We start from the raw sequence: 21,464 nt of genomic DNA, 5'->3' as shown, positions 1-21,464 counted from the left end.
ACTTATGTCATGATTCCCTCATTGAGGCCTTAGTGGAGCCTCTGCTGTCCCACAATGCCGCCACGCCAAAAGGGTGAGCAGACATGCTCTACCCAGTTTCTCAGTGCAAACTGCTAGAATAGGGACCGAGGCCCTGTGGCATACACCTGGCCCATGAGGTCTCTCAATGCAGTCTTCATAGGCCATGGGGGTGGCCACGCTACATGGGGGTGGTTTGTGTGCATGGGAGTGTATATGCATGGGAGTGTACATGCTTTAGCTCCATCTTGGGCATTAGCTGCTGGGGTGCAGCCCCACTCATTTTATCCTGAAAAATGTTGCCTATTTATATCCTTAGAAGGAATTTTCCACTACAATTAATCTCTGAATCTTCTCTCTTTCACGTGAACTAAGCTACTAATTTTCAGAGTGGTTTCTGAAAGAGGGTTAAATGGGATAATGGATGAAAAGCTGCCTTTCTGACCATCAAATATTATCTTTAAGTAAACGTGCCTGAGGGTCAGAGATACATTGAATAGTTCATCAGAAGGAATGGTGTAAAAATTATACATCCTTGACTTGTAGCTGCAGCCACATCTGAGGGTGAGCCCTGAGGGAGGGGACAGAAACATGCATGCTGCAAAAATCTTGATCATTTCCATCTCGTCTGTGAGAGAAGTAGAAGGACCTGAGAGTCAGAAGAGTGGCAACGTCAGATTGACAAGCCAACTCCTCCACCCTGATGAATTTCTTCTGGATTCTCTGTAAGTTTGGGAAACTGGGAAGCGAACTCACGAATATGGTTATTAGAAACTACCAGGGATTGCTAGAAAACGCTTAAGCAAGTCCAAAAAAGCTGAAGTAAAAATAGTAGGTTAGGAGAATTCTTAAATCATTGCTTTGCCCTTGTTATTTCCTGTTAAAACATAGTGTTAACATATTGTACGAATGTCATTGCAGGTGCTTTCTTTGCAAATCACTGGTGTTTGTGTGATGGCAAAGATTCAGAGCTTTGCACTTCGACAGGTGAGTTTGAGCCTGTGCACACCAGTAAGTATGTAAAGGACTTCAGGACTGTGTGTGTGTGTGTACTGCCACATTCCTAAAATCAATGTATAACTAATAAACATGTTAAGATGCGATATAAAAGAGCACAAAAAGGAGTGCTAGGAAAGAAAATAATGCCGATAAATCACTCTATGCACTTTCACAGAACTGCTCGAATATTCGTCCTCCATTGCAATTAAGTTTTCGCTTGCTCGCTGTATTCACTTATGCTTTTCTTTCTTTCTTTCTTTCTTTCTTTCTTTCTTTCTTTCTTTCTTTCTTTCTTTCTTTCTTTCTTATTTTCTAGGTGAACCTCCTGGTCCTCTTTTCTTATTGAATGCAATTTTTGTTCCTGAAGTGAAAATTATCTTCATACTATGTGTTTGTCCATTACAGGTTGTGCTGACCAAATTTATTTTCTGTAAAGATGGGGCTCTTATATCATCCCAGAAAGCAATATCCCAAAATGCTGATACATAGTCTATGCATTGTCAAAGAATTCTGGCCAATATTCAGAGTTGCGGCATCCTAAAATACTCATCCTATTGGAAGCTTGACATAGGTTTGCCTCATAAGATATTTTTGCTCACCTAATTATTAAGCTTCTATACAATCATCGAAAGGGATCGTTGCCTTAGGAAAGCAAGAAAAATTCTCAGGGATGACTCACACCCTGGCTATCACCTCTTTAATCTTCTACCCTCAGGCAGGAGATATAGAAGTATAATCGGCCACACCAACAGGCTAAAAAATAGCTTCTATCCGTGGGCTGTTAGGCTGTTGAACGGAAAATAACATAGCGAAATTGACTTGTGAGGTGGTGTGCTGTTAGATAAGAGATTGAGTCTGGGGGGGAGGCTTGTTTAAATTCATTGTACACAGGTTGTACAATGACAATAAATGCATTATTATTATTATTATTATTATTATTATTATTATTATTTACATTTTCAAAAATTAAATTAAGAGTTTACAACCTTAAATTTCTAAATAAAAATCGAGGTGGCATTAAAATGTTTTAGTTAAATAAAACAGAGTAGGACACTTGCATGCCACTTTCCACAAAAAGAAATAATTAAAGGCAACATACAACAAATAATTACGGGGGGGGGACGGTGCTAAAAAGCAATTACAGTAAGACAAAAATAATGGTGATAAAGCAATCTAATTCCACATGATTACTCAAATGTTCACCCTCTATTGCAACTATATTTTCACTTACTCTCCGTATTCATTTATGTGCTTTCTTTATTTCTTCCATTTGTTCATTCTCTAGGTGAACTTCCTGCTCCTGACTTATTCTTGAATTCAACTTTGGCTCCTGAAGGGGAAATTATCGCAGTACTCTGTACAGCTCCATTAGAGGTTGAGGTGACCAGATTCTTTCTCTGTAAAGATGGGGCTCCTGTTTCATTCAAGAAAGCAACATCTCAATATGCTCGATACCTAGTCTATGCATTGCCAAAGAATGCTGGCCAATATTCCTGTGGTTACCAGCAGAAGGATGCAAAGAACCAAGAGAAGACATCTGCTCTCAGTTTTGCTCAGAATCTGATTCTCCAGTCAGGTAAGGTTGTAGAAATGATCAGACTAGGAAGGGGCCTGCAAGAGAATGTTGCATGGTGGGAGACTCCTGTTTAGAGTTCCAGTTAGCCAGCCACACCATATTCCAGCACAGTCCATTTAATTCCCCACCCATTTGGTTTCTATTCTCCTACCACAACAGTTAATCATAGCCATGGAGCATGTTCAGACTTCCCTGGAGCACATTCATACATTTATCTAAACAAAAATAGGTGGTGTTTTTCACCTGTGCAACAGATGTTGGAGGACCTGGCCAATAGCATGCAGATGATGGCACTTCTCCAGGAACACTGTTCAATGGCCTATTAAAATAGATATTGTGTGGACAGGCGGTGTCCCCCCAACCCCAGGCCACCCCTGAGTGGAATAATTACTCAAGACAACGTGCTGTTGGATTAAAATTGGCCACAACTTTATTAAGTTTCAGATGTAGGGAGACCTTGGCTCAGGCACTGGGCGTTTATCCTTTTCAGTCCCCAACCAGGGATCTGGGAGACTTCAAGGTTATCCAGAATGTGTGGGGATTGGGCTGGCTCTGGGGAACATATGTTCAAGCAGAGAGCCTGCTCCCCATTTCACTGCCGTTGAAGGGGAGAGCAATGACAATGCCTCCCTCAAGACCCCTTTAGCGGGGAACCCTGGTATCACCGCCACAAGGGGGGCATGGATCACCGCTTCACCCCCCCCCCATTTAGGAAGATAAACTAAAGGATTCCGCCCAAGGCCTGAAACCACCAAAGTTGTGACATTTTTCTACGGGAAAGGCAAAACCTGCCAATGCAGGAAAATTCCTTTCCGGCCCTTCAACAGTAACCCTGATGTAGCAGCGCCTGCATACCTGTGGAGAAGAGGTTAACCTGCAAAAGAAGACTTAACTGAGGGAGGGCAGGGTGGGAGCCAACTGCCGCTTTGCAGGTAAGATTCACCCTGGCAACACCTCCCCAGGCGGGATTGGCACAGAACCTCCAGGTATCCAGCCTGGGGAGGATGAAGCCAGCCTGAACTACCAGGAGTTGCATTGGGATCCGGGGAGCTGCACACAACCATGCGAAAGGCGCCCCCCCATTAGATGTGGGGAGCGGTCATTGCTGTTAGGCAGCTTATCAAAGAGTGATGCTTTTGCAACCTGTTAAAAATATTCATAATTTATGTGTCTAGCCTCTAGCAATAGGGCTTAAATCATCTCAAGTCCATTTTGTTTCAATTCTTTTGGCACTTCATGTTTTTCTGAAGAATGCATGAAAGATTACATGTGTTCTTCCATCCAGCTAAATTATACTTTGAGTACGTCATAACCATTGATTATGTCATAACCATTGATTTTTACTTCAAATCAAACCCATTGTTATGATGCACATTAACATTTATAATCAGAGTGGAAAACTGTTATAATACACTTGCACATTCTTCCAAAAAGCATCAAACCATAGGGAACTTGTTAATGTCTATCTGCTGATTTATCTACCTGTTTCTGGTCATATCTGAATAGACACCCAAACCTTTCTGATCTTTTGCTAGTCGATCCAGGTCAGACAATACCTCCCTATATTTGGATTCTCCGCTCCTCATTGGTGCTTCTTCTCCTGGTCTCAGCTCCAATCATCACCTATTTCATGGAGAAGTGTAATTGCTCCTTGTTCGTGTTCGGACCTAGAAACTAGGAAATCCCACTGGAAGAAAGAAAAATGCCTCCAGACTGTTCTTTGTCTAACCTCCTTCTCTCATCCATCTATTCACTTACAATAATGTTTCCAGTATTCTACTAAGCCCAGGTCAAGAACTAGTTTTGACCTTTAAGGTTCCAATAAATGGCTTGGGTTCATGGCATCTGGTTGGTTTGCCAAAAGTTTTTATAGCAGGTACTGAAAACAGTACAGCAAAGGTGTTTGCATGGTATTAATGGACATCTTCAATGGATAGCATTTTGTCTACTGAGATTTAAATCATGTGCTGCTTATTTTAACATGCCTATGTTTTAAAATGTTATTTGTATTTCTGCCAAATAAATTGTTGAGCTATTGTGTTGCTCTGTATTGTGCCGTATTTCTATAATATGTTAGCCACCTGGTGTGTGCTATGTTTACAAAGACCATAGTCTATGTAAACTGAGATTTAAATCATGTGCTGCTTATTTTAACATGCCTATGTTTTAAAATGTTATTTGTATTTCTGCCAAATAAATTGTTGAGCTATTGTGTTGCTCTGTATTGTGCCGTATTTCTATAATATGTTAGCCACCTGGTGTGTGCTATGTTTACAAAGACCATAGTCTATGTAAATGAGTAGAGAAATAGATATACAGATAGAAATACAAGTATATGGGGACCCTCAGCTGGAAGACCATGGTGGGAAACCTTTTGGGGTCCAACCCCATTAGCCAGCTTTGATAGATGGACAGGGCAACCCACCTGTCCACCACATGATTAATTCTGTTAAAATCCCTTCATATATTTCCTAAACATGGTAACCACAAAGAAGGGGGGGTTGTCCACCCTATGTTTTGCAAGCCACTTCATGACATGCCTTTCAACCTCCAAAACTAAGGACTCAAAGGAACAGCACAACATAGCTTCAGAGAGCTACACTGGGAAGGAGAAGCTTCTCCCCTCTCATTGAGCAAGGCATGCTTTGCTCCAGCAAAGGGACAACTGGGGGCCCACATGAAGTGCCCAATTGTTCCATTGAAGGCCTGGCTTTATTTATTTAGAAAAAATATTTATATGCTGATATTCATACGAATATATCAATGATATATAACTACGGTACATAAAACCATATAATAAAAACCATATTAAAAGGTTAAAATCAGAAACAAGCTGAGGATGTAAGGTGTAGGATGGGTGGAGAAGGCTCCCATAATTTGGTCAGCCAAAGGAGCAGACATGATGGGCCTTGGTGTACCTATGGACTGGAGTTTCCCAACACCAGTTTAAAAGCAATCCAACTGGCAACTTCCCTCCTGGCTCCTAAATATTTTTCATCCACAAAGGAATTCTTATTACGCACCTCATTGTGGGGATGATTAGGGAGGCAGGAGAGGATATATTATTTAATACACACTGATCAGAACATGGAGGCCATGTGCTCCTCCATGCTAGTACAACAGACCACACCCTCTTCAAGTCACATGTCTACTGTAGGAATGTTGTACTTGACTGCAGTTTTATATCCCACACTCATTCCTCCCAAGACACAAACGAAGGAATGAGCAGGTGAAGATTTTAAAACTGGTGAAACACCGAAAGCACTTTTATGCTGCATGCAATTTTGTGACCACGGATTCCAGGCAGGAGGGAGAGCAAATTGTCCAAACAAGATGTCCGAGGTGTAACTACCAATTCAGAAGCATTTTCAGTAGTAGATGGTATTGTGCTGGTATCTATCCAGCCATTTGAGGTTGTGCGGCTCAGAGGACGAGCGTCCTTCACTGTCAGAGTCAATGTTCATTAAAGTCCCTTAAAGGGAATTGGTCCCTCTCATAGAAGGCCAAACTAGCTACAGGGGAGGTCCCATGTAATGCTCATGACTGCTGAAACAACAGCTCTGCTTTAATAGAGTCCCCAAGCTGAACCCTGCAAGGAACCCTATCCATAGTACTTTCTCTGTGATGCCTTGCTTTGCACCCCCTCATCTCTGTCCTGCTGAAGTAGTTAGTCCAAATGGAGAGAAATTTCATAGGTTCTCCTCCCCAAAGGAACACCTTACAGATCATCTCCCCAGCCTTCCCTTTCACTTGGGAGACTTGAAATCCTTCCTCCTGTCATGTACATTGCATGAGTACTGCCCTATTTCCCAGGGAAAATGTGCAGGCTGGGAAGTGTCCCATGATTGTGGATTGACCCCAGATTCTGTATCAAGCTGTGGTCATCCAGTTGCTGCTGGACTATAATTCCCATTTTCCTTTACCATAAGCCATGCTGGCTGAGGCAGATGGGAGATGGAGTCCACCAGCATGTCAAGAGCCACAGCTTTCCCATGCTCACTCTATGCAGTATGTTGGCACATGGACAGGGCCACTTCAGATGCTTGCTAAACAGGATGATGAGGGCAGCTAGTTTGCATATCAGTGACAGGGAGGTGGGACTATGATACGATAATGTTTATTAAATGTTTTGATCACTTTCAGAATTTTTTTATTCAGTTGTTCTAGTGATGTTTGCTGACATGGACTCTCATAAGCAATGGCGTTGTTACAACTGTGAAAGGTGAACTTGAGTAATAAGCTAAAATATTAAAAGGGCATTAAAAGGAGAGAATGGAATAGGTAATGAAGCCCTGAAATAGCACTTAGATTTACTGTAGACTTTACCACATTGGTTCAGCCTAACATCTATTTTGATAAATACACTTCCTTCCTTTGAGGTTTTTATGAATGCATTTTTAAAAGTTTGGCTTAATGGTTATGTTTAATTTTTGCAGTTCTGTTTTTCAAAGTATGCCATTGCTTATTAGGAAGCAACCCTTTGCACAAAAAGCTACAGTAAAGCCAACCAAAGTTAAACCAGAATGAAATTTAACCAGATCCGAGCCTCATTTTAGAAGCAGAGCTGCTGCTCTACTTAAGCCTGCCAAATGGAAAACAACTCTTGAAATGTGTGTTTATGCCAGATTGCCAGGTCACATGATCTAGATGAATGGGTTTAGAATCCAGCATAAACTCTCCCTTCTTGGTCTTACCCATGTCATGCCACAGGGATTTATTTGGGGAAGTTACATCGGCCTTGTCTCGGCTTGTTTTGGCTCAGCAGGCTGAGCTCTGGTTGAACTGGGTTGAGCAAGTTACACCTTTGACTGAGCCAGGGTTGGGGACTTAATGCTGGCTGAACCCAGATGAGTCAGGAATCAGCTGGCTTAACCAAAGAGCCATTGCATCCCAAACTCCCGATCTCAGCAGATCTTGCCATAGTGCTTTGACCAAAAGGAAGAATCCACCCACTAGCTATTCAAGTTACCTGTGGACCCTGTCATATAAAGAGCCAAGTCCCCCCACAAAAAAGTTCTTTTCTTTTCCTTATGCTGAATTTCCATAAAGAAGAGCAACTGCAATGAACAGACAAGTTTGAAAAAGAAATGAAACACAACACTGGAATAATAATTCGATATGAGTTAGTTTTGATGAGTTTCTCTCAGATTAATTCAGAAATTGTCACAGTTCTTTGGGGCACAGAAATAATCTTCCTAGGACTGTCTAAAGGCTCACTGAAATGACCACTTCCACATCTCAAAGGAAGCTGGAGCCCCTTTCCATGGGGATACTAATAGAATGGCTGAATCCTTCACAGCTGAGATAGAATGCAATAAGATGAAACCTGCAGCCAGACAGCAGGAAGGACCAGGTCACTTGCCTTACAAAACTGTTGCTCTTTCCACTTTAATATCAGAAACTGCTAGAGCAGGGATCAAGGCCCTGTGGCATTAAGCTGGCCCACAAGGTCTCACCATGCAACCCAGGCACTCTCCCTTCTTTATAGGCCAGTGGTGTCCAAAAAATTTTCAAAGTGGGCCAGATTTGATGTAGTGATCATGTGTGAGGGCCGGCCAAAGTTGTTCAGCTTTTTCAAAAAAAAATGCCTCAAAATTGTTGCCACAAAAATTGTTGGGTTTAACTTACATTTACACTTAGGTGTTGAAGAGACAGAAGAGAACAGTGACTGTGGTCAAACTTCAAATAAAGAAGCTCTCCATTAGTATTAGCATCTCCTTACCTGGGCTCCTTCAACTTTTGAGACTCTACAGCATCCTTTGTCATGGAGACTGCAACATGCAGCAGCAACAACAACAACAGAGCTGAGGCCTGATTTGATGAAGTGAACATGCGCGAGGCCCGACCATTTTGCCTGACATTCTTAGAATCATTAAAATTAAATCACTCTGCCTTTCATATCTGAAGGCCAGATGAAAAATAAATCCAGAATGCTGAAATATATGTCAGGAACATGGTAAAGTACATTACACAGTAATAAAGGTTGTCTGTCAACTTTTAAGTTCACAGCATATTAACAGGAACATAACACCAGGTATACTTGTGTCCAAACATATTTATACCTGATTTAGACCAACTGATATTAACTGAGATTTTACAGTGTATTCATCTCAATTGAAAAAACAACAAAAATATGCCTGAACTAATGCGGTGTGAAACTGAGATCTTCTGGACTGCAGCTGAGGGATCCCCGCCCCCTTCTGCTTGCACACAAGTAGGAATGGGATTGGGGCTGCTCCAATGGAAAGGGAGGCACTGTACTGCCCAAGCCTCACCGCTGCCGCTCTCGGCCCTCCTCCGCCTTCCATGCCTGACCCACTGCGCACCCCTTCACCACCACCACCACCGAAGAACCAACAACTCAGGGGCTGCCCAGGCTCATGGAGAAAGGAGACAGAAGCCTCTGAGGAAGGGGAAATGTGGTGGTTGAGGGCAGGTCATCGGCCTGGGCAGGCCGGGTCTTCCTGTTATATACCTGCTGGGATCGACAAGGCATATGACCCTCACCTGAATCTTATTTAACTCTTTGGGGGGGAATTGGCATCAGACGTCATGTGCATAGAAGTTGCCAAATCAATTAACCAACTAGGGTTTGTACAATTCTTTGCAAATGACGGAAAACAACTTTTTTCCTTGTATATGTTGATAATATGATTTTGGTTACTGAGAACAAACAAGAGTGTACAGAAACAAGATTGGGTGCAGGCCTGGCCAGGACATAAGCGTGACACACCTGTGACAAAGGTGACCTGTGTGCTTGCTTGCTTGATTAACAGCTGTTGGGAACTTGAAGGTCCCATAGAAGGTCCCTGCTCTCCCTTCTAATGGTCTTTATATTGGACCAGGAGACTCCAACAGAGAGCATTCCATGTCAAGAAGGAGGGCAAGTGGGCACCCTATCAAATGACAAGGCAGGAGCTACTGGGAGCAGGGCCTTTTCACTGGTGGTGCCCATTGTATGCCTCGCTATTCCCAGACCTGCTCTCTTTTGGCCTGTATTTTGGAGCTTTATAATTTAGGAAGACTTTGGAATAACAGGTTGACAAGTCTTATCAGTTGCTGACGTATGAGCAGATTTTATTTGCTGTTATTCTGGGTTCCTGGTGCACCAGGGTTTACACCAGCGTAATAAAGTTGGCCAGTATGAAGGAAGAGATACAATTTATGAGCTTTCTCCATTGTCTGCACAGCAGGGGGTGTTCAGTCAACAGTGCAAAGGCTGAGCTGAAGCGTTTCCTGCTGGTTACCTGCTTTCAGCAATAGGGGTCACTGTTTGGTAGTACCCAGTTGGTTAGCTGTCAGATTCTAGAGCTCCCTATTGGTGGCTCTTGGGTAAATACAGAGTCTGTTAATAAAACACAGTGTTCATTCATAAAACAGTAACATAAATCTCCATTGCTACATATTGGGTGTGTATTTCAGCAGTTGAACATACAGCTTTATGGCCCTGCTGTAGTGTAGTGCTTATGTGACTGTGAATAAAAGGTGGCTGGGCTCATCGTCCTGGGATTTGTGGGGGGGGGGAGGTGACAAAACTGATTTCCAATAAGTGCCCCCCCCCTTATTTCCATTACAAGTCCTTGAGTCTGTACTCTGAATAGTGACACCAGGGACCTAGAAGGTGCAGGACTTGTCAGTCCAACCCCTGCACAGTCTCATCAGGGCTGACCTTAAGGCAATTGGGGCAATTTGGCCAAATTGGGCCCCATGTGCCGCTCCTAAGGGCCCCCCCCCCCGCATCAGGGCAATCTAGATGGATTTCATTTATATCTATAAGAATTTGCAGACTTTGGCTGGGAACTGGGGCCCTACAAAAAAAATTCAAGTTGTGCCCCACTGCTTCAAATTGGGCCCCGCTGACTAGCCCTGCGTCTCATAGTTGCTGGGCCTGAGTTGCCCTGCCCTCGCATGAAGTCTTGGGTTTGCAATTTTGGGAGAAGGGAGACTGCCTGCTGGGGAGCGGGTGGGCTGACGAGCCCCCTAGATTTAGAGGCCCTAGGCTTCAGCCTACTTAGTCTATACATAAATCCAGCACTGGGTCAAGGCAGCAGCCGCCCCTCTGCCACCGCCATCGCTGCAGCATCAATGTCCCAAAAGTGTACTGTAGTATTTATTTATTTAGCCATGCATGCCTCAGACGACCAGATTGGTTGACCCGAGGAGTGATGCAACCGGGGACTCCCTAATTGAGCAGGGGCTAGTAATGCCCCCCCCCCCGCGCGCAGAGGGGAGAACGCGTGACGAGCCCTCAAAAAGGAAATGGCTTTAGTGGGCAGGTGCTCGGGGGCTGCAAAAGATTGCTTTTTCAAAATTGCTTGGGTGGGTGGGTGTGGGTGTGGGTGTTTGAAATCAGTCCAGGGACCACAAGTGGCCCTCGGGCTGGACTTTGGACATGCCTATTATAGGGGTTGGTTTGTGTGCATGGGTGTGTACATGCGTTAGCTCCATTTTGGGCATGGGCTGCTGGTGTGCAGCCCCATCCACTTTATCCTAAGGGAATACTGTCCTGGGGGGAGGGGGGAGAGATTGTCTATTTCTTTCCCTAGAATGAATTTTTCACAGCATTCATGTCTAAATCTTCTCTCTATCATGTGAAATAATCTACTCATTCTCAGAGGGGTTTCTGGTGGGGAGTTAATAGTATAATGGATGAAAAGCTGCCTTTCTGACCATCAAATAATATATTTAAGTGAATGTGCCTGAGGGTCACAGATATGTTGAATAGTTCACCAGAAGGAAAGGTGTAAAATTATACATCCTTGAGTCGTAGCTGCAGCCACATGTGGGGCTGTTCCCCAGGGGAGGGGATAGAAACATGCATACTGCAAAAGTCTTGATGATTTCCGTCTTGTCTGTGAGAGAAGTAGAAGGAGCTGTGCGTCAGAAGTGGGGAAGAACGGACAAACATCAGATTGGCAAGCCAACTCCTGCTCTGCCCTGATGAATATCTTCTGGGTTCTTTGTAAGTTAGGGAAACTGGGAAGGGAAACTCCATAATTCCCATCAGAGTTTTCCTAGGAGTGTGTGTGTGGTTGTCAAAATTAATGGAGTTAGCTGAGATGACAAAATTGACATGTTTTATCAGAGAAAAGTCATTATTAACATTTACTAAAGATTGGAAACCTGCCACAGACTTTTTGTGAGGAAAAGAAAATGAAATAACGACATTTGGATTTGAGGATTGAAGAAAATCGTTTATAGAAGGTGGAATTATTAGGTGTTACACTGGAGTGGATGTAGTGAGTGATGTTTATACGTAGCGGTCAGATGAAGAATCAGAAGTTCTTTAGCTTCCCAACTTTTCTCTCTTTTTCTCTTTTAATTCATTTATCATTTCCTTTTCTTTATCTCTTCCTCATTGTTCCTTTATTTCCCCCCTCTGGATTAATGTTTTTGTTTGTATTTTAGAAATAGATACAGTGGTACCTCAGGTTAAGTACTTAATTCATTCCGGAGGTCCATACTTAACCTGAAACTGTTCTTAACCTGAAGCACCACTTTAGATAATGGGACCTCCTGCTGCCGTCACGGCGCCAGAGCATGATTTCTGTTCTCATCCTGAAGCAAAGTTTTCAACCTGAAGCACTATTTCTGGGTTAGCGGAGTCTGTAACCTGAAGCGTATGTAACCTGAAGCGTATGTAACCTGAGGTACCACTGTATTGGACAATAATCTTTGTTATTCTCTTTATAAACTCTAAGAGAATTTATTTTTTAAAAACAGTTAATAGACAAATAGCAGGATTCTAGAAAAGGCCCATAAGTAATGAGAGTTATGTACAAATGGCATCTTATACTTCTCCATACTACTAGTGGACAGAGAAACTAGTGAGAAAATTCCATGTAATTACTTGAAGTGGAGGAGAAATTCCCCAACATTCCAGAAGTAGCAGAGCTTTTCATTTTCCATCTCCTTTTCTCTGATTCTGTGTATTAACGGCATTGGGAAATGAGTTGGCAGCCAGGCTCCCATCCGGCATCCTTCCGCATTGCCTGAAACCAGTGTCTTTCTAAGGCTATCTGGCGGGTGGGAACAGAAACAGCATAGAAAATTGTTGAAAATACTAGAAGCAAATGCTTCAAGATGGCCTTTTACTATAACAGTGAGAAAAGGAAAACTCATAGAAAAAATATTTTTTGAAATATTCTCAGAAAAATACCTTGTAGGAATTTTTTGCTTGACTCTAAAAATAAAAATTGGGAGAGGTAACTCTAATAGAGACAGAAGTACGTACTCATACTTAGGGTTGCCATATGTCCTGGAAATTCCAGAGCGTGTGCCTCAGCAACTTTGGGTTTTTAGTTTTGGGAATGTGGCAAGATGTATGACGATAGGTTTTGTGAAGTTTCCATTATAGATCATAAGTACTACGCAGAAGAAGATGGCATAAAGCATACTGGGACAAGTTAAGCTGGGTTGAAGCCAGATCCAACCCATTTTCAACAGAAGGGCTGCTGCTCTAAGTGAGGCAGGGGAAAAACAAGTCTAAAAAATACTGTTATGTGCGAGGTTGCCAGGACTCGAGACTGATTTGAATGAGCTTAGGTTCCAGTCTAAGTCACCTGCTCCTTGCCACATCCCTGCAACAGCCTTCTGGAGGACTTACAGTGTCCTCAGTTTAACTAGCTAAGCTATGATGAGCATATCTTTGTCTGAGCTGCATGGTGAGCCCAGCTGAGGGAGAGATCTGTTGCATCCTGAGGACTGCAGAAAACCCAAGCTGTTTCCAACAGACATTTTTAAAAATAAACCAAAATTAGGCCTTCCTCTTTAATTCTTGGAGGACATTTCATGAAAACATCCAACAACAACTTCTACTTCTTCTTCTTCTTCTTCTTCTTCTTCTTCTTCTTCTTCTTCTTCTTCTTCTTCTTCTTCTTGTACTAACTGCAATAGAATAAAGGATTTCAGTTGAAGAATGACTGGGTTATACAACATAATGTGAATGTAGAAATTAAAGAAGTGTTGGTAGAAGGAACAGTGTGAAACACATGGGAAAGGGCAATTTTATTGGTTTCTCCTCAGCTCTGCATTCGCACATGCTTGTTTAATCTCTTTCAACCCCATGCACCCTTTTGCACCCAGAAAAAAACCTGCAGCAGAATAGCAGGTGCTCTGACATAGAGGAAACTTGGCAATTATATGCCATTACATTGACTCTCATTTATATGTGTATTATTTTCATAATTGGAAACTACCAGGGTTTGCTAGAATACACTAAAGCCACTCCAAAGAGGCTGCAGCCAAAATAGCAGGTCTGGAGAATTATTAAAATACTACTCTGCCCTTGTGTTTACTTGTTAAAATATATTATAAACATATTGCATGGATGTTATTGCAGGTGTTCTGCTTGCAAATCACTGGTGTTTGGGTGATGACAAAGATTCAGAGCTTTGCACTTCTACAGGTGAGTTTGAGACTGTGCAAGACTGTGTGCGCTAGTGTGTATTGCATAGAATGGTGTGTGTTTCTTCCTCTACTCGAACCACATGTCTAATGCTAAATGTTCATTATCAAAGAAGGTCAGGGCAGTTTCATTTCATCACCAAGCTTATAGAAAATATGAGATGTAGAGGCTGCCACCCACACTTTCTCAGCTCACCAATCCCACCAGCCCTCCATCCCCTCCACCTGGCTAACCCCTCCTCCATTTTCACCTCACTCACCTCCTTTCCTATCCCCTCATATCTTGCCCAAACCTCCTCTTTAAGCTTGGCTGAAGCATCCTTCCCTCACATTCTGACCACTTACTAAAGCTACTGTGACCTTCTTTCACATCCTGCACTGACTGCTTTTAAATGAGGCCAGCAGGGGCTTTAGAGCAGTGTTTCCCAAACGTTTTTGGGCAACGGAACACCTGTTTACCGGGAAAAAATCTCGCGGCACACCACCATTAAAGCCCCGCCCCGTGACGTCAGCGCGCAGCGTCACGCCGGGAGGGACGCACAAAAGTGAACGTTTTTTCCCTTCCCCTTGCCAGGGTGGGAGGAGGCAGCAGAGCGAGGGACTGAGGGACGGTGGCAGCTGAGGCGGCGGCGGCGGCTGTTGTGGTGGTGGCGGCGATAGCGGGCGGAGGAGGAGCCGTCGCCGGGAGTTGCTGCTGCTGCTGTTGCTGCTGCTGCCCGGACATGCCGGCCTCCTCCTCCTCCGCTGTCTCGCGCTCCTCCCTTTTGCGCGCGCTGCCCCGCCGCTCGGCACCACCACCGCGGAGCCGCCCCCGGCTCGACGCGGATCCTCGCCGCCGCCGCCTCTCGCCGCCCGACTCGCCCGCCTCCCTCCCACGGCACACCAGCCGGTGTCTCACGGCACACTAGTGTGCCGCGGAACACCGGTTGGGAAACACTGCTTTAGAGAGCAAAACCACTCTCTGAAGGGCCTCCCATCCTCATTTAAGCAGCTCATGTGGGCTGGAGCTAGAGAGTTGCTGTATCCTAAAATACTCAGCAGTGTTTCCGTGTGCTGCTCTGGTTCGCCAGAAGTGGCTTAGTCATGCTGGCCACATGACCCGGAAGCTGTACGCCGGCTCCCTCGGCCAATAAAGGGAGATGAGCGCCCCAACCGCAGAGTCAGCCACGACTGGACCTAATGGTCAGGTGTCCCTCTACCTTTACCTTTAAAATACTCAGCCTTTTGGAAATGTGACATAGGATTGCCTCATAAGATTTTTTTGCTTACCCATAGCTGTCAACCTTCCCTTTTTTTGCGGGAAATTCCCTTATTCCAGCGCCATTTCCCGCTGCTTCCTGCTGCTATCCTGGATTGTTAGATATCCCGTAGACTATCCCCAGGACAGGTGAGGCTGCTGGTCCCTTATTTTCGAGGCTGCTGCTTCCTTATTTTCAAATCTGAAAGTTGACAGCTATGTGCTTACCTAACTATTAATCTTTTATACCTTTTAGAAGATTGAGAGTTTACAATCCCAAATTTCTAAATAAAAATTGAGGTGGTATTAAAATGCTATAAATAAAAAAAACAGAGTAGAACACTTGCATGCCACTTACCCCAAAAAGAAAAAATTAAAAGCAGTTTACAACAAATAATTATGAAAAAGCTGTGCTAAAACGCTATGTTGTTGTTTAGTCGTTTAGTCGTGTCCAACTCTTCATGACCCCATGGACCAGAGCACGCCAGGCACTCCTGTCTTCCACTGACTCCTGCAGTTTGGTCAAACTCATGCTGGTAGCTTTGAGAACACTATCCAACCATCTCCTCTCTGTCGTTCCCTTCTCCTTGGGCCCTCAATCTTTCCCAACATCAGGGTCTTTTCCAGGGAGTCTTCTCTTCTCATTAGGTGGCCAAAGTATTGGAGCCTCAGCTTCAGGATCTGTCCTTCCAGTGAGCACTCAGGGCTGATTTCCTTCAGAATGAATAGGTTTGATCTTCTTGCAGTCCATGGGACTCTCAAGAGTCTCCTCCAGCACCATAATTCAAAAGCATCAATTCTTCAGCGATCAGCCTTCTTTATGGTCCAGCTCTCACTTCTATACATCACTACTGGGAAAACCATAGCTTTTACTATACGGACCTTTGTTGGCAAGGTGATGTCTCTGCTTTTTAAGACAAAAATAATGGCGATAAAGCAATCTAATTCTTCCATTGCAACTGCATTTTCACTAATTCTCTGCATTCATTTATGTTCTTTCTATATTTCTTCCCTTCGTTTGTTCATTCTCTAGGTGAACTTCCTGCTCCTGATTTATTCTTGAACAAAACTTTGGTTCCTGAAGGGGAAACTATCACAGCACTATGTGCGGCTCCAGCAGAGGTTTTTCTGACTGGATTTTTTTTCTGTAAAGATGGGGCTCCTGTTTCATCCAAGAAAGCAGCATCACAATATGTTCAATACATAGTCTATGCATCGCCGAAGAATGCTGGCCAATATTCCTGTGGTTACCAGCAGAAGGATGCAAAGAACCAAGTGAAGATATCTGCCCTCAGTGTTGCTCAGAATCTGATTGTCCAGCCACGTAAGATTGCATGGGATAGTCCCATTTAGAGTTCCAACCAGCCAGTCATGCCATATTTCAGCACTGTCCATTTAATTCCCCACCCATTTGGTTTCTATTCCCTTATGACAAGAGTTAATCACAGCCACAGAGCATATTCAGACTTCCCTGGAGCACATTCATATATTTATTTAAATGAAGATAGGTGCTGTTTTGCACCTAATGCAACAGATGTTGGAGGATCTGGCCAATAGCATGGAGATGACAACACTTCTCCTGGAACACTGTTTAATAGCGTATTAAAAATAGGTATTGCTTTTAGGCAGCTTATCAAAAAAATTCATTATTTATGTGTCTAGCCACTAGGAATGGGGCTTAGGTCAACCTAAGTCCATCCTGTTTCATTTCTTATGGCACATCATGTTTTTCTAAAGGTTACATGTGTTCTTCCATCCAGATCATTTATACTTTGAGTAGGGCCAATGAAATGAATGGTTCTTTGTCATAACCATTGATTTTTAGTTCAAATTAAGCTGATTGTAATAATGCACACACACACATATATATATACATTAATGTACATATTTTGTATGCATTCCTCAAAATATGCATTTTAGCATTGCTTTTCAATGCATTTCCAAATAAAATACACAGGTTATATTAAAATACGTATTTCTGTAGGTGCCTTTTGTGGCAAAACCACATTACAAAATCCAGAGAAGTGTGTGATCTAATCAGGAGTTGTGTTCTGATCCACAGTTCAGTTTGGCACCACTGCCTTGATAGAGCACAATTATGAGAGCCTTGTTGTTCTTGATGGGATGAAGAGCCATGCTTTTCTGATATTGTCCATGTTTTTCCCCACCCAGGTTCTTATGATTCCAATGGTAAGTAAGCAGCATTAGTGAGTAAAAATATTGATTTATCTTACTGTTTTAGTATGCCATTTTAAATCCTGACACAAGAACAAAACAATGCAATTGATACTCAAACACAATCATGAAAAGAAAACATTTTTCTCATTCCCATCAGAGATCATTAATACCCTAATGCCACATTTATAGAATCTTTTTGCCACTGTGGAAAGTTTGATAGCACTCTTGATGTCAGTGTCTGAATTTCTCTCCTTTTTTGACAAATACAAATGATTGCCATCAATCAGACAAATACAAATGATTGCCATCACTCTGTGGCTATACACAGAGTCACGGAAATGCATCACTCCTTACTGCTTTTCTTGCTATTTGTGCAAGCTTTTCACCATATCACTTTATGCCCCATTCCATGCCCAATAAGCATGAGACGCCTTTGCTCAGCAGTAATGTGGCCCATAGATTGCAGCAAAATACTGGGCAAGGTTTCGGTCAGTATCTTTTCTCTGTGTGATAGGCTGTCCCATGAAACCCTTGCTGAGGACGGGAGGCAAAAGCCTATATAAGTATGTTTTCCCTAGAGCTCACAGCCATTTTGCTTTGAGAACTTCCTGCCTGCCTATCCTCGGGTGAGAGCCTTCACTGAGCTATTTTGGGTTGTTGGTTGACAGGACCAGAAAGGAATTTTTTTCTCTCAGCCTGATAGGCATTTGGTTGGGGTTGGGGTTTTTTCCGCCTTTACCTCAGTGAAATTATGACTTTCCTTTGTTAGGTGGAAGAACATTGTTTGTATGAGGGCGGAAATGGCATTGGTCAGGATCAACATAGTAAAGGGGGGCCCATAAGGGGCTGGAGGGAAGGATTGACCATGGCAAACTCAAGCATGAGTTTGGTATCTGCCTGGTTGAAAACTGCAGCCTGATGCCCCAGTGAGACCTGGCTTGCTTGGCTTGCACCATGGCAAGGTTTAACTCTGGCTGACTCCTGTCGTACAGGTCTGGAGTGATCCAAACCCAGCAGATACATTCCTTCAACATGGGGCTTATGGAATGATGATCTGATCCTGGGACCCAATGCCATGCCAACCCTTGCCCTGCCTGCTGCTGTCAACAAAGATTTGGCCTAATTTTATCCCATCACCATTGAGCAATCTGGTTATTTTGCTGCTCACATGGGTCACATAGTGCACCTGCCTGGGCAAAAAATGATTAAAAGAAACCAGCCACAAATAGATCATTCACACCCACTGTAAAATTAACTTTCATCAATAATGAGAGTTTTAAACCTCAGATAAAATATATATTATATAGAACGTATTCAATAGTTCAGTTATGACTGGAGATTATGTAAATGATAAGGTCTGCCTCTTCAACTTGCTGTAGACATTTCAAGCAAACACCAAATTCTTCAGCATTTTCCTCTCTTGTTCTCCCCTTCTCTAAAACACCCTCAAAGGGTGGATAGGATGGAAAGAACTATACAGGAAAGAACTATAGTTGAAAACTGAGAGGATTGCTCTTCTTTTACTATTTTATTATATGTTGCAAACTGCTACAGGAATTTCTTTTTCTTCTCTGTTGTCCATTGTAAAGGCCTTTGGTGATATACAATAAAAACTGATTGATACTATTTGAGAGAATCAAAAGGAGTATATAATCAGAGTAGGAAAAGTGTTATGATAAACTTGTACATTCGTCCCACAAGTATCAAACCATAGAGAACTTGTTAATGTCTATCTGATGATTTGTCAGCTGTCTCTGGTCATATCTGAATAGAAACCCAAAGTTTCTGATCTTTTTCTATTCGATCCAGGTCAGACAATACCTACCTATATTTGGATTCTCCGCTCCTCATTGGTGCTTCTTCTCCTGATCTCAGCTCCAATCATCACCTATTTCATGGAGAAGTGTAATTGCTCCTAGGTTGGACCTAGAAACTAGGAAATCCCATTGGAAGAAAGAAAAATGCCTCCAGACTCTTCTTTTTCTATCCTCCACACCTCATCCATCTATAAACTTACGATAATGTTTCCAGTATTTTACTAAGCTGGTTTTGAGCTTTAGGGTTCCAATAAATGGCTTGGGTTCATGACATCTGCTAGGCTTCCCAGAGGTTTTTATAGCAATACAGCAAAGGTGACAGCATAGTATTAATGGACATCTTCAAGGGATAGCATTTTGTCTACTGGGATTTATATTATTTGCTGCTTATTTTAACATACCTATGTGTCAGAGCTGCTACCAGGTCCCAGCTCACATAGGACCACACCACACAGCGTCCACTTTAAAAGAGTCTTTATTGAGTTACAGGTTTCATTTCCGAACTGCAGCGTGCAGCTCTACACCTTCTGCCCTAGGTCGGCGAAGACCCATCTGAGTCCCCGCCTCTTGCACACCAGCTTAATACCCTAGCCTTGCTCCACCTCCTTCGCCTCTCCCTACGTCTCTGGGTCCTTCTGCCCCCCTGGGACTCCTCCCTTCTACTCTCCTCTGACGCTGACCCCCCTGATCCTTCCGCTTCCTTTCGGCGGGCTTTGGGACCTGGCTCACTCTCCGGGCTGCTTACTGCTCCAGCTTCCGCTGCATTTGAACTTGGCGCGCGCGCCCAACTCTCTACTTTCCTCTTGACCGTTGCCTCGCTCTCTGAGGAGGGCGTGACCACCCCTGACTCGTGCCCTCCCTCCTGCTGACGGCCTCCGGAACCCGATGCCTGGCTGCCTTCCTCCCTGCTGCTCTCAGTCTTGAGCGTGGGTCCCGACTTCCAGCTGCTGCTCTCTGAATCTCCTCTGTTCCCTTCCTCCTGGGGTGTCCCCCCGGATCCCCCCCTTGCTCTGCTCACTGGGGCTCCCTTTTGGGAGTCCTCTGACTCACTGCTTAGGCTTGGAGATCTCGGGTCGTCATCATCACTCATTCTCCCTTCGGTTTCCTCCCCCTCGCTCTCTGTTTCCACCCTTCTCTGCGTCTCTGCTTCTGAACCCCTGACATCCATCCCCCCCTCGAAGCCCCCCCTTCCCCCCTCCCCGCTGTCAGGTGTGGGTGCTGGGTGCTCCATCATCATGGGAGGGAATGCTGGATACAGGTCGCTCCCCGTGGGTGGCCGCCAACTGAAGACCTCCGAGTCTTCCCCCTCGCGGTCGTCGACGTTGACTTGTTGCTCTTCCATCTCTGTACCGCCGTGCTCGAACCCGAGGTCCTCCCCGAACACGTCCATGTCAGTCTCTGCGTCGGTCGCTCGACCTGGCATCTCCCGCCACTTCCTGCGCCATTGCTCCTCTGGTCGATCGTCCCACCAATACGAGATGCCTGATGCCGAACCTGCCGGTGAACCTTCTGGGGAACGGGTGCTCCGTGCGGGTTCCCCTTCTGAGTCGAATCCATGGAACGTGCTGGAAGAAAGTGTGGGTGTGAACAACCAGTCGTCGAAGAAGCTCGCTGGCATGGGTTTGTGTGGGAAGAGGGCATGAAACTCGTCCTTGAGCAGGGGTTCCTCCAAAGCGTAGTCTGGTACCCAGCTATTGGCGCTGGCCCGGGTGCCCTCTCTGGCTAAGAGGTATTCGACTCCCTCCTCCCCCCATCTGGAGTCCAAAATCTCCGTGACCTCGTTGATGTGGTCCTGGTGCTTCACCCCCCGCGTCTCCGTCCGTTCCCGGAGCGGACTTGGCGCCGTCCCTGGCTCCTGGAACCTGTGAGGTGCCTTGTAGGGAGTGAGCACCGACCTGTGGAACACCGGATGCATTCTGGAACCCTCCGGCAGCGCCAGTCGGAAGGCTACCGGGTTGATCTGCGCTTCGACTTGGTACGGACCGATCTGCTTGTGCCCCAACTTCTTCTTGGCAAGTGACCTGGTCGGCACTGCGTGGGCTGCCAACCAGACCCAGTCTCCCACTTGGATCACTTCGCCAACCCGCCTGTGCTTGTCAGCTTGCACCTTGTAGGCGTGCTTAGCTAGCTCCAGCTGCCGTCTGAGTTGATCGTGGACCGCCTGCAGCTCTGACGCGAACGCGTCCGCCGTCTGTGGTTCTCCTTCCCCCACTCTCTCCAGTCCCGGGAAGGT

General features: G+C 44.5%; 2 protein-coding genes across 3 annotated transcripts in view; both read left to right on the top strand.

Annotated features, from left to right (window-relative positions):
- Window positions 1–665: 665 nt before the first annotated feature.
- LOC309517308 (uncharacterized protein) overlaps window positions 666–21,464 on the top strand; it is a 38,385-nt gene continuing 17,586 nt past the window's right edge. The window contains exons 1-3 of the mRNA XM_082196451.1: window positions 666–743; window positions 940–1,005; window positions 2,303–2,593. Coding sequence (XP_082052577.1) covers window positions 722–743; window positions 940–1,005; window positions 2,303–2,593 — 379 coding nt within the window. The 5' untranslated portion in view covers window positions 666–721. The remainder of the gene's footprint in view (window positions 744–939; window positions 1,006–2,302; window positions 2,594–21,464) is intronic.
- LOC309517312 (uncharacterized protein) lies at window positions 11,455–19,630 on the top strand. 2 transcript variants are annotated; one of them, XM_082196458.1, is made up of 5 exons: window positions 11,455–11,555; window positions 13,935–14,000; window positions 16,270–16,560; window positions 17,409–17,426; window positions 19,224–19,630. In XM_082196458.1, the coding sequence occupies exons 1-5, from the start codon at window positions 11,534–11,536 to the stop codon at window positions 19,331–19,333; spliced, it is 507 nt and encodes a 168-aa protein (XP_082052584.1). In that variant the 5' UTR covers window positions 11,455–11,533; the 3' UTR covers window positions 19,334–19,630. The 2 variants fall into 2 exon arrangements, with proteins under 2 accessions (XP_082052584.1, XP_082052583.1); XM_082196457.1 differs by lacking the exon at window positions 17,409–17,426 and having other exon boundaries at window positions 19,197–19,630.

Source organism: Podarcis vaucheri, assembly GCF_965113315.1.
Source record: "Podarcis vaucheri genome assembly, chromosome: 13".
In the NCBI taxonomy this organism is placed as follows: domain Eukaryota; kingdom Metazoa; phylum Chordata; class Lepidosauria; order Squamata; family Lacertidae; genus Podarcis; species Podarcis vaucheri.
The sequence above is the reverse complement of the archived record's forward strand: the minus strand, read 5'-3'. Positions and strand labels throughout refer to the sequence as shown.